Source organism: Castor canadensis, chromosome 13 (genome assembly GCF_047511655.1).
Source record: "Castor canadensis chromosome 13, mCasCan1.hap1v2, whole genome shotgun sequence".
NCBI lineage: Eukaryota > Metazoa > Chordata > Mammalia > Rodentia > Castoridae > Castor > Castor canadensis.
In genome coordinates this window covers 23,518,989-23,531,652 of record NC_133398.1, presented here as the reverse complement: position 1 = coordinate 23,531,652, position 12,664 = coordinate 23,518,989, and the positions used below count along the sequence as shown (strand labels likewise).

Here is a 12,664-nt window from a genome sequence, read left to right as displayed (position 1 = left end):
GAATCTAAGATTCAAGCTGGTTTATCTTATTCCAAAACTAAGCTCTTGACCCCTAGGCAACAGTGATTCCTAGCAGACCCCACAATGAAGGATTTTGCATCATTTGTTCCCTTTAAGGATAAGTGCAAATAACTTTGCAACATTCACAGTCTCAGCTAGACAAGGTCTGAATCACTCTCAATAGACCTAAAATAAGAAAGAGCTTCATGTCCTGGGGCCCAGCTGTCCATACCTCAAAAGGAACTCTGTTAAGTTCATGTGGTTTTTTGGGTTTTGTTTCTGTTTAAATGTTTCTTCTAAGGAAAAATATTTGAATGGAGATGAGCAACAAAAGGGCATAAAGAGCTGGTGTTTGAAAGCTGTTTTCTCTTTTGACCTGAGTCTGGGGTTTGGGGTCTGGGCAGCACTGTGGGACTTCTGCAGGGTGTCTCTCCTGGCCACCACCCATGGGGCTAAGCCAGCCCAGTGGCTGGTCAAATAATCAAGACTCTCATGAATGTTCTTTCAGCTTCTTCCTCAAAGAGGCCTTCACAGGGAGCCACTGGGACCTAAGGAAACTTGAGGTAGCTTTAATTCCTTTTCAGAGCAACAGGGATGTGTAGTTTGGTCACCTGAGGCCAGGGAATAAGAGACTCTGTGTCCACTCCCTTCCCCTAGCAACAAGACCAACAGGGAAGCCTACTCTTCCTGCCACATGGCTCCCCACAGGAAACTAAAGCACCCAAATCACTTCTTTGAGACAGTTCCTGATAAATGCACAACTCCCTTTAACAGGAAATAGTGCATCTGAAAGCAAATTATTAAAGAAGGTGAAAGAAACATAATTTATATGGAGAGAAAACATAGTCTCTTGCCATTGTCCCAATTCCATTTCTAAGTGGTCCACTAGAAAGCTCTACACAGTTAGTCTGCAGTAGTTACTGTCCTTATAATTTTATTTACAGACTAAATAGAACCCTAGCTAATTTTGGAAATCAAATTGGCCAACTTCATCCTACAGAAAAATGAACACAGGGAGAGAGTAACTTGATCAGAATCACCCAGACAGTTACTGCCAGAGTGATGGTCCCAGAGGTACTCAGCCTCAATGAATGTAAATGAGAGAACAGACACAAGACATAGCCCAAAGCTAACAAAAAACAGAGTTGAATAAAATCAGTAATACCACATTGCTATTAAGAAAGGTAACATGATGCTAATATATGCAAATACTACATACTATGGAAAGCAATTCAGTTTCAGATGTCATTTTGCAAGGTTTCATTTCAGAGATTATCAGCTGGTTATAATGAGACCAAATTCAAAGAGACCCTCTGTGTGGAAGGCAGTTACCATTATAGCCACAATATTTATACCTATTCCTGGGTAATCACATAAATACACAGTGGTGTTCAGAAGAAAGAAAATGATGAAAGTGTGGATGGGACTGAACAAGATAGAGGGAGACCTTGGTGCTGTTAAAAAAAAAAAAAAACACAGCACCTTACTGGAACCAGGACACCTTGGATCATCAGCTAACTCAGACCTAAATTTCTCAAATTAACTGAGAACCTTTATGCTGGGCATGGTGGCTCACACTTGTAATCCTAGCTACTTGGGAGGTTGAGATCAGGAAGATCAATGTTCACGGCCTGCCCAGACAAATAGTTCATGAGACTGCATTTCCAAAATCACCAGAGCAAGACGGACTAGAGGTATGGCTCAAGTGGTGGTACAACTCCTTTCAAGCACCAAGCCCTAAGTTCAAACCTGGCTCACACACACACACACAAATTCTTTATTATTTTTACAGTGTAAAAAGCCCACTGTTGAGCTCTGTATTTGAAAAGCTAAAAGGGAACCTAAAATGAATAGACAGATATAAGTAAACATAAACTGAGCCTAGGAAAAGGATGACCATATATTCTGGCTTACCCAGAACAGTCTTGGGTTTATGCCTGTTGTACCAGCACCTTAACCAGTTAGTTTTGTTTGAACTACCAAAAGGGTCTTGGTGGGTGATTAATTGTATGATTGTCCTACCTATACGGGTTTGATTGTTCATTTTATCTTGGGGAGCCCTTTAGATCTCCTATCACTTACAGGCTGAAGTCCAAACACCTTACTATTTTACAAAGGCTTTCGCCTTGTAGTACAAACTCCATCTGGTATATCCACCATCTATAAATCACATCCACTACTTTCACCTCCTCAAAAGTGACAACCCTATCTCACATTACTGCCTTCCTTCTGTTCTACCTCCACACTGCCGATCCAGAATCTACTCAGCATGACTTCCTCTAGGAGGCCCTCACTCCGTCCACTCAGGGTCACCTCTGTCAGCACATGAACCCAACTGCTTTACAGACCTTGCCCCATCTTATCTCCTACTACTTAACTCTACAGAGGATTTTTCTAATCCATCTCTTTATCCCTTGGCACACAATTAGCACTGAATAACATGTTTGTTGAATGAAACTGAAGAGAAGGACAAGAGGGTCAGTGTCCTATGGTCACAGGGCCTGTTCCCACCACATGCCCACGGCTGAACTCCAGTTCTGCCTCTTACAGCAAGAATGATCTTAGAGAAGTTGCTTTCCCTGTTTTAACCCAGGAGCTTCACTGAAAAATGGGAAAAATGTAACTTCCTTGGTACAAGGTACAAACAACACACAAGAGGAGTGCCGAATATTGACTCTGGCACAGAGAACATGGGTAATAAAGGATAATTTAGCTTCATGGGTGACCATTCCAATGAAAACAGATCAAACTAGAAAAACAGTGTCTCCCTCTTCTTCCCCAAGGAGAGGGCTCTACCTGGCTTTATTTTACTTTTCAGATGCAAAAAACCTCCACACTATCACCAGGATATTCTCTTTCCAAATTCTAGTTCTCTTCTAATCATCTCCAACAAAAATGTCACCACAAAGAATAGAGCCAGAAAGGAAAGGACTTACATCTATGGTCAAATAAGGAAGAATGTCTTCACCACTACTGATTCAACAGAGGAAAAGACTCAAAAGGAATTCTTGGTAAAATATCAAGTGGGGAGAACTCCAGCCTGGGAAGGGGTAATGTGACTTCATGCTGGGACAATGAACACTGAGTTAACTACACCTTGCACAAAACATGGCCTCAGTGAGAAGCAGTCAGTGCTCAACACCTAGCAATGGAAAAGGGCAGATGAAATGGCCATCCCAAGCACCATCAGAACCAAAAGGAAGGAAGGAAGGAATGCTCTCTTAAGCCTATCTCTGCCCAAGGACACATAGCACAAGGCTAGGTGGTATCCTTGGAAACCAAACGGGTCACAACATTCAAACCTAACAGCAGAAGCTGTACAAACTTTATTACGCTCAGTAGTTGGTTTTACTCTACAGAAGGAGGGTAGCATGGAGGTGAAAGACACAAGGAACCCCTGTGGCCAAGTTTGAAACCTAGCTCCTGTACCTCCTAGCTGTGTGGCCTCTCTGTACCTCACTTATCACCACCTAGAAAACAGGCTAACAAATCAATAATTTTACCTATGCTCCACAGAGTTGCTATTCAGAAATACTAATTTCTAAGGCAGAATACTGCTAATGCTGTATAAGTATTTGGCAAATAGAAATAATTATTACAATCCAGTCCACACATACCTAACAACGGAAAATGCTATCCTACACCTCAAACATGCTTTTATTTTTATGTTGACTCCTAGGAACTCAGTTGTTTATCAGAAAACTCTTCTCTTAAGCAGGAAGATTGAACAGGTCCAAAATCCAGAGGTCACTCTGATATAGGAAAAATGGAAGCTGACAGCTTTTCATGCAGTTAATAAATTATAGCCTAGACCAGAATAAATAAAAATTATTATTTACTGAGCTCCCATTGAATCAGTCATTTTCCAAGCTGTTGTTTTTTGATTAGTAGTCACAGAACACAAGCTGGGCATGATGGTACATGCCTATAATTCCAGAACTCAGGAGGCTGAGGCAGGAGGATTGCAAGTTCAAAGACAGCCTGGACTTCATGGTAAGATTCTGGCTCAAAATAAAAATTAGAATGAAAAAAAAAAAAAAAACAACACAGAACATGATAGAAAGAAATGTAGCAAGGTTTAGTTCCTATACACAATGGAATAAAGTTGCATTTACCATAGTTAATTCATTATGGCACTGTACGGTTTCCTCTTTTGAAGACTCAGAAACTTGGTTTTGTCTACACAGTCATTCATTCAACAATTACTCATTGAATACCCTCTTTGTGCCTGACAACTGTGGCAGGTTATGTGGAGAAAACAGAAAACAAACCATTACAATTGCTGCCTGCCTTTACCAACCTGACAATCTGGGAGACAAAATGCACATTAGATGTTTAAAACCAAATGTGAATAAACCAACGTGGGGGATAAAAGAAACAGATCATCAACAGAATCATTTATAATGAGATGAGTTTCAGGTAGACCACAACTCTTATTTCAAGACCCACCCATCTCTTCCTTACAGCCTTGCCTACGTAGGACAGATGCACAGTGTGGATGGCATTAGGCACCACCTGACTAAAGTCTGACTGTTCAGGGCTATGAATTTCCTGTTCCGAACTTTCCACCATCTCCCCACCCTTATCCTGCCAATTCTCCCATTCTCGCTGCTGTTCTCAAAAACACCACAGTTCATTTATTTAATTTCTGCATCCTACGTTACAACCACATTCCCATCTTGCCTCATCAGGTTTCTTCACTCTCATCCTGATTAGTTTTCCAATTCTAAAACTTCTTCTGATTCATGGCTATAGAAATGTTATTTATTCTAGAGAAGGTCACTGCATTCTATCTTCGTGGAGTCAACTCATTAAAATCTCAGAGGGCAACTCCATTTCTGTTATATTCAAGTTTCAGGTTTGTGTGGTAGTGGGAGTGAGGAAAGGTGATTAGGGAAGATATACACTGAAGCTTTCGCTCTATAAACTCTAAAAATAATTATCTCAATCTGCAAAAACAATCCAATGAACCCCAAAAGTTAATATTATATGAATCATTAAGTGTATTGCACAATAGAATTTGTCAGATATTATACAAAGGTCAAAATTAAAATATGAACTTAGAAGGTTCATAGTCTAAATTCAGTAGTCATTTCCTGCTATGAACTAAAAGAGGCACTTGATGTTGTAACAGAAAAAGCACACACACACACATACACACACACAAGAGAAGTGTCAATCAGCATTTAGATCATCAACAAATAAACATCTGAATCCATGCAGAAGTAAAATGCCATGCTATTTAATTTCATGTAAAAATAGTATCTATTTTTTCCTCCATTTCATGGAAAGTGTGTCCCGAGACTCAGGGATTCTCAAAACCTTGCTTATAATCAAACATATAAAGAAACTATTTTTGTACTTTTCACTAAGCCCCACTGGATGGAATAAGATAATCTCATATCTGAGGTGATGGGGTCCCCTGTGGGGATATTATCTAAGTGACCATTTAGCTAGACAGGTTTTTAGTTTTTCTGGAAAAACTACCAGAAGGTCACAATCAACATAGCCAGAGATGATCTCTGTGAAGCATTCACCCTAACCAAAATAAATGGGCCAATGTACCAACCAGAATGCTGATTTATTTCATGACAATAAGGGCCCTGTTTGCCCCCCGCCAAGTGACAAAAACAAATGAAACTCCCAGAGTTTCAGAGGAGCCATATAATCTCAGGTTGCAGTTCATCAGTTCCTCCTTACAATGAGAAAAGAGAATTATAGGAAATTTCCATTAAATGGAAAAATAAAAAGGGTTTTCCTTTTTCCTTTCCTTTTATTCCTCCCCCTCACACACACAATACTGGAAATATCAAATCCAAGGCCTCACACATGCTAAGCAAGGTCTCTACCCTGAGCGAGCCCTAAAAGTTTTTATTTAAAGATTTTAAAAATATGGTAAAACATGAACCAGAATACAGTCTATGGAGAGAATGTACTTCAGTTGGGTAATTATTTAAACAAACTCTCACTCAGTGAACTTTAAAATAGATTATTTTAAAGAAATAGATTATTCTCCAAAGAAATTGTTCTGTGTCTCTCCTTTTGGTAGGAACATCTCCATGGATCAGCCCAGAACATAGAATTTATTTGGTTTTCTTTAACTATTTTCTAAATACAAAAATTATGACTATATCCCTCCTGATCACTACCATGAAGTTTTCATCCACGAAAACCACTACTTTGAATTCAAAGGCAAAAGTTATCTGAGTCTACATAAATAAAATCTTGGTCTTCACCTTGAAATATGAATTGACTTTCACAAAGAAATTTCATTTAAAAAGACAAATTTTCATGTAGATTACTGTTGCAGAATATCATTAATTCCAATATTTGCTCAGTAAATCTATTTTAAAATCTTGACATACTTGTCTACAACATATCAGTTACAGAGTATGAAGGATAGCTTAGACATAAAAATAACTACACATGAAAGTCATATATAAAGTACCTTCTATTTGAAAATCTGTAATACACAGATCTTATGGCAAAAGTTCCTTAATTTGAACTCTAAGGGAACCTTTCAAGTTAAATGAATTTTATGTAGCTATTTGTGTATGTGTGTGTGTCAGTGCTGTGCAGTGAGCCTAGGCAGAGCCTTACTGTGGTATTTTCCATTGTAAGAGCCAAAATCTTCAGCGATATCTTTCATATCATCTTTTACACTATGGCACAGAGACCAGTATTTAGCTGATCCCATAATGCATTTGATATAAAGTTTCCTATCCCTTGTAGCTCCTGCATGGCCACCTGCTCAATATTCATGTTGTTCCTTTCCACTGCCACAAACAAACGTGGTTTAAAGTAAGACACTAAGACTCCCTTAAGTTATTTCCAGTCAAGGAAAAACTCACCAAGCACAATGACCACGGTCTTCAGAAGACTCATCATGGTATCCCGATTCCGCCGTGGTCCAGAACTATGTCGAGACATTCTCATAGTCCTCTGTCGAACATAGCCAAAGATGTGAGCATAAAGAACCACCATCACCACAAACGTCACCAAGTTGAAAATGGCCCAGAAGACTAAGTAGGAGTCACTGTAGAGGGGCGCCATGTTGGAACAATTTTCAATATCACAGATACAGTTCCAGCCCACACTCGGTATAGCACCCATCACAATGGCCATAGTCCAGATGACCACAATGACCACCACCACCCGCCGGTTGCTCATCCGTGTGTGGAGCTGCATGCGGAAAACCGTTATGTGTCTCTCAATTGCAATCGCCAGCAGATTGGCCACAGATGCCGTCAGGCTGGTGTCAATGAGGCCCTGACGGAGGAGCCATGTGCTAACAGTCAGTCTCCGAGTATTGGGTCCTGTGTTGAACATTAGATAGAAGTAGGCCAACCCAGCAAAGAAGTCCGCAGCAGCCAGGTTAGCCATTAAGTAATAAATAGGAAAATGGAAACGACGGTTGACGTAGATGGCCACCATGACCAGAAGGTTGGCCAGCATGATAAAGATACAGACAGTGATACCAAGTCCCATCACCAGCTTGCTGACTGTGTTCCATTCTGTTGCAAGATACTTTCCACTCCGGTTATAAAAGAAGGCGATGGATTCATTGTAGAAGCACTGTGGTTCATTCATGGCTGTGAACTAAAAGAGAAAGGAGCAAAGATGATGAAAAAGAGAAAAAAGAAACCACAAATCCAAATTTAAAGATGTACAGACACCAGTGACTTCTATGGTACATATAGCAGAAAGACAAAAGCAAACAATGTGAAAATCTGATCCTGTACAATGTTCTATGATTATGCCAAAACCCCAAGGTTTCTCACAGCCCTCAAGATTAAAGACAGTTGGAGCTAAATAAATGACAAGGTCTCTGCTTGGTGGTTGCATGTCATTGAAATATACTAGAAAAGCCACATGGCCCAGAAATCTTGCTTAAAATACATGAAACAGACAAAAATTTTGCAGAACCTTGCAATTGGACTATTTACTATAAGTTTATTTTGACCTGTTATTTCGGGAATCTGTAAACACAGGTGGTTTATAGATAGGGTATCATTGCCCTATTATTCTGCATTTTCTGTTCTCACATAGCATGTTCGATTTGTGACAGACAATTTGTAATGCAGGTTCCCACAAGGACCATCAGTCCTAACATTTCAAAGAGGTCACTATGCTTCAAAGGTTCTTTGGCCAAAGCCAGCATTTGCTATTGAACATTCCTGTGGTGAGCACAGCCTACCCCCACAACTCCTCAACCCCAGAATAGCATCTGTCAGCCAATCTATGACGCTTGAGAACATTTTTCTTTTGGACCTAATGTAACCTCCAAAGGGCAGTTGATACTTGACACTGTTCCACAAGAAGAAATATATTTAGATTAGATGAAGTGTATATTTTTCAAATGTGGAGTGATAAAGCTTATTTTTTAAAATCAATGACTAGAATATATTTGCTTATTACTTATACTCACACTTGAGTACAAAAGGGATTGAGATAGTTTAAAATAGACTAATATAGTTAGCCAATAAAACTGTTAAAACAAAATTAGAAAATAAGTAACAAAGGAGAAACTAGACAATTACACATCACACAGACTAAATCATTCTTCCTGAAACCTTAAGTTAGTCTGAAAACTTCTAGAATTAGAAAATATTCCTTGAACACAGTTCACATTTTATCTTTTTTTAATCTTGCTGTGCTTCTAACAAATTACTTAACAAATATAACACTTTTAACCACTATTTTTAATAAAATATTCTATTGAATATTCATAGGTCACACCTAGATGTTTACCAAACACTAACAATTCCAGTTACTGTGAAATACTTAAGTGGTTAGTTTTTTGACTTGTCTGGATATCTAAAGTCTCCTTCCTTATCTAGACTTTAATAGTTTTCAGATCACAAGTCTAACATTACATGTAATATGCTGTATAATTATTTATCTCTTGATTTTTCTGTTTATGAAAGAGATCATACTCTGGGGGGAAAAGTGAAGATCTTGTCTTACATTTCTTGGCATCTTCTATACCTCTCACAGAAATCAGAGAACTTGGCTTATAGTTCTTCATTCCGCCCCAAATCTTGCCATTACTCTAGGCAATTCATCCACTTTTCTTGCTTTTTGCTACTTGACCTCATCTCTAATTACTTTCTATTTCATTACAACTTAGCTACCCACACCCATGGTCACACCCTGGACTTTGTAACCACCCATAACTATCTCCTTTTGGAAACACTTGAGATGTTCTAATTACTCATTACCATTTCCCATTCTTCAAATTTTCCCATTTGCCCCCAGTACATCAATTTTGTAAAGTTACCTACTTCCTTAACCCTTCTACTTTTTCCTAGTGGAATACCTCTACCTTTCCTTCATCCTCATTCAGCTTAGATTCACAGTAATTCATTTCAACCTCTTTATTGCTAACAGAACATCTTGAAAACATTAGGGTCAGATGTCCTTCAGAATTCTGAGTTTTTCTGGTTTAAAGAACAACCATTCAGGGCATAGGCCATACCTATCATCCCTGGCAGAATTTCAGGCAGCTCCATAATCACACACATCTATTTGTGAAGCAAAACATATTAACATATATATTAAATTTGGTAAGTGAAGGCTACACACAGTCTTACCTCAATTCATTCAGAGTTTTTGCCACCAAATGAGTCATGAGTGACCTTTAGTTTTCAGAGTTTCTTGAGCTTTGGAACTTTTAGATAAGGGAACATAAGGCTTTATCATTTAACCTTTTTGTCACATTGTACTTCTAAAAAATATATTAGAATAACATCAGTCTTGAACAAGTCCAATTTATTGCTACTTCCAAGTGTACTAAGGCTTCTGAGAAAGCTTAGATAGAGAAAATTCACACACCTACAGACTGATGCCAGTGCAAGTTCATGACGTCTCCCTCAACCTTGATGCAACACAACAACATATTTCTCCCCTAATTATTTCTCTATATATTCCATACAATGACTATTTTAACCTTATCTATGACTCTCAAACTTTTGATCCCATTCCTTCCTCTTTCCATCAGCTGTTGCCAGAGGAAAACAGAAATTATCAGATGGGAACTCTCTCACTTTTCTCCCACCAAAAAAGGCAAAATTACCTGTTCAATACTCCAGCTTTTGAACAGGTGGGCCCTTTGCCACCCAAGTGGCAAGTGCTCTGAATCTCATCTTTTCCAATTTCAAGAACCTTATGCTATCAATTGCTTCCTTTTCCTCGTTCCTCTTTTCCTTTCCTTTCTCCCCTTCCCTCCCCTCTTCCTTTAGCACCATTCTTCCCCATCAACATTCAAGAGTGGTCTCTGTCATTTTTTTTTTTTTTTTAGTGGTCACCCAGGATCATGCTCTCCTTCCAGCCAGTCAGGTTTGATTTTTTTCTCAGCCAAATCCTCTCTGATATCTGTCTCCCACAGATTTTTCACAGAATGGCTTCTACTCCACCCACCCATTAAATCCACCCCCTAGTCAAATTCTTGAAATCCATGTAACTTTCCAACATCACTCTCATCTTTGAATGGCTGTCTTAACAAACTTTTTCTTCCTCCCCTTTGACTTCCCCAGAACATCAGACACATGACCAAGAGGCTCTTTTTGGAAAGCTCCCTTTCTTTGCCTCCCATAGCATCATACTACCTGGGATTTAATTGTTCTTTCAGGCTGGGTCTTCTCAGTCATTTTTGAGGATTCCTCTCCCTCACATGGATGTTTCTACACTATTTATATTTTCATTCATTCAACACACTTTCATGACCTACTTCACCCCCCAAGATTTCAATTACTCTATATACCCCAAATACTTCCAGATCTATATATTTAAACCATACACGTCTTTCCTGAGCTCCAGGCAAATAATCAATTGTCTTCTGATATGTCTATTGGCTGTCCCCATAAGTACTTCAGTTATTGTATTTAAGGCTATACTCAAACTTATAATCTTCCTCACGACCCCCAACATGCTCCTTCTATATATATTGCCTATCCCAGAAAAGATAATTCTTATCTGTCCAGTGGCCTTAGTGCTAACCCTGGGAATTTCTCCTCCCTCATCCTCATCATTTATACCTAAATCTTGGAGGTCTCCTTTCTGCATATCTGCTCAACCTGTCCATTTTCTCCAAACTCATAACCATCATTATTACTAACTACACTGGCTTCCTAAGTGTTCTTTCTACTCAGTGCTAATCTCTTCTCTAGTGATCTTTCTAAAAGACAAAGTTAACCAAGCTACTCCCTTACTGAATATGCTAATGGCTTACAAATATACTTAAGAAGAAAATCTAAACTCTCCAACCATCTTGACTCTCCAGCCTTAATTCAAACTATTAAGGACTCTGCTCCAGCTCTGTTTAATGTACTGTGCTCTCTTTCACCTCTGGCTCTCAGCATGCAGTGGTTTCCTGCATCAGAATCACCTGAGTGTAAAATCCACATTGCTGCCATACCACAAAGAAGTTCTGATTCAGCAGAGCTGAGGTAAGGCCCCAAATAATGCTAATTTTGCTGGTCCAGGAACCACACTTTGAGTACTTCAACCTTCCCCCATTTTTTATCAGTGAAATGCTGTTCCTCCTGGTCATTCCCTTACTGAATGGGACAGATAGTTAACTATCTGTTCATTCCTTCTCCACTGAGCTAGAAACCCTATCAGAGTGGAGATTCTAGCTTTCCTGTTTATTGCTGTATAGCAGCAACTGTCTGTCAGATGGATTCAAAGATAAATAAATGTTAGTTGCATTAACAAAGTAAAGATCATTCAAAAATCATTTACACTTTGCAAGTTTACATGTCTGCAAAGGATATACAAAGAAATCACAGTATAAATGCAAAATTCTCTTCTTTCCATTAGCCTCTGTAGCCATTTATTTTCTCTGGACAAAGAATTTTTGAAAATCAAGTATTATGCATATACCATTTCACAGCATTCCAACTTCTGAACACCAATTACCATCAAAGTCAAGTGGGGATACTTTTTAGCCCTTTCCAGGGGTTTTTCTATTTATTTAAACTTAAATTTTAATTATCATGAAATAGAAAAGTAAAAAAATTATTTTGAAGCACAATGGGTGTTTGTGCCTCTTTAGGACCCGAAGGATTCACACTAAGCCCATGTAAAATTCAACTTAACTTAATTAACAACCAGACAATTAGCCAATAAGATAGTCAAACAGAGGGAAAAAAAAATCTAACACAATTGGGAAAAAAATGCAATCTCAAAGAAGAGCAAAACACCTCCCGCAGAAGCAAATTAATTGGGGGGTGAATATTGAAATAAATTATAGCATATTCCTGATTTGTTTCTCCATGTGTTTTATTGGGACACTAGCAATGAGATAGAATAAGCTACTATTAAGACAAAAGAAATCAGTGAAAATTACATAGAGTCTATATTAGTTTCTTATTGACACTCCAACATATAAATTTCCTAGCTGAAATACACAAATTTATTTTCCTATAGTCCTGGAGATGAGGAGTCCAAAAGGGATCTCCCTGGGATAAAATCAAGGTGCTGGAGAGGCTGTGTTACTTTTAGAGGCTTTCAGGGAGAACTTATTTTTCTTGTCTTTTCCAATGTCTGCAGGCTGCCCACATTCCTTGACTCATGACCCCCTCCAACTTCAAAAGCCAGTAATGCCAGGACAGACTTTCTCACATCTAATCATCAACTCTTCTGTCTCTCTCTTTCACACATA

At 38.7% G+C, this 12,664-nt stretch overlaps 1 protein-coding gene across 18 annotated transcripts in view; it reads right to left on the bottom strand.

The window, feature by feature from the left end:
* Positions 1–12,664, bottom strand: part of Lpar1 (lysophosphatidic acid receptor 1) — a 133,143-nt gene that overhangs the window by 44,609 nt on the left and 75,870 nt on the right. For all 18 annotated transcript variants that reach the window (XM_074051277.1, XM_074051275.1, XM_074051270.1 and 15 more), the window contains one exon: positions 6,852–7,599. In XM_074051277.1, coding sequence (XP_073907378.1) covers positions 6,852–7,599 — 748 coding nt within the window. The remainder of the gene's footprint in view (positions 1–6,851; positions 7,600–12,664) is intronic.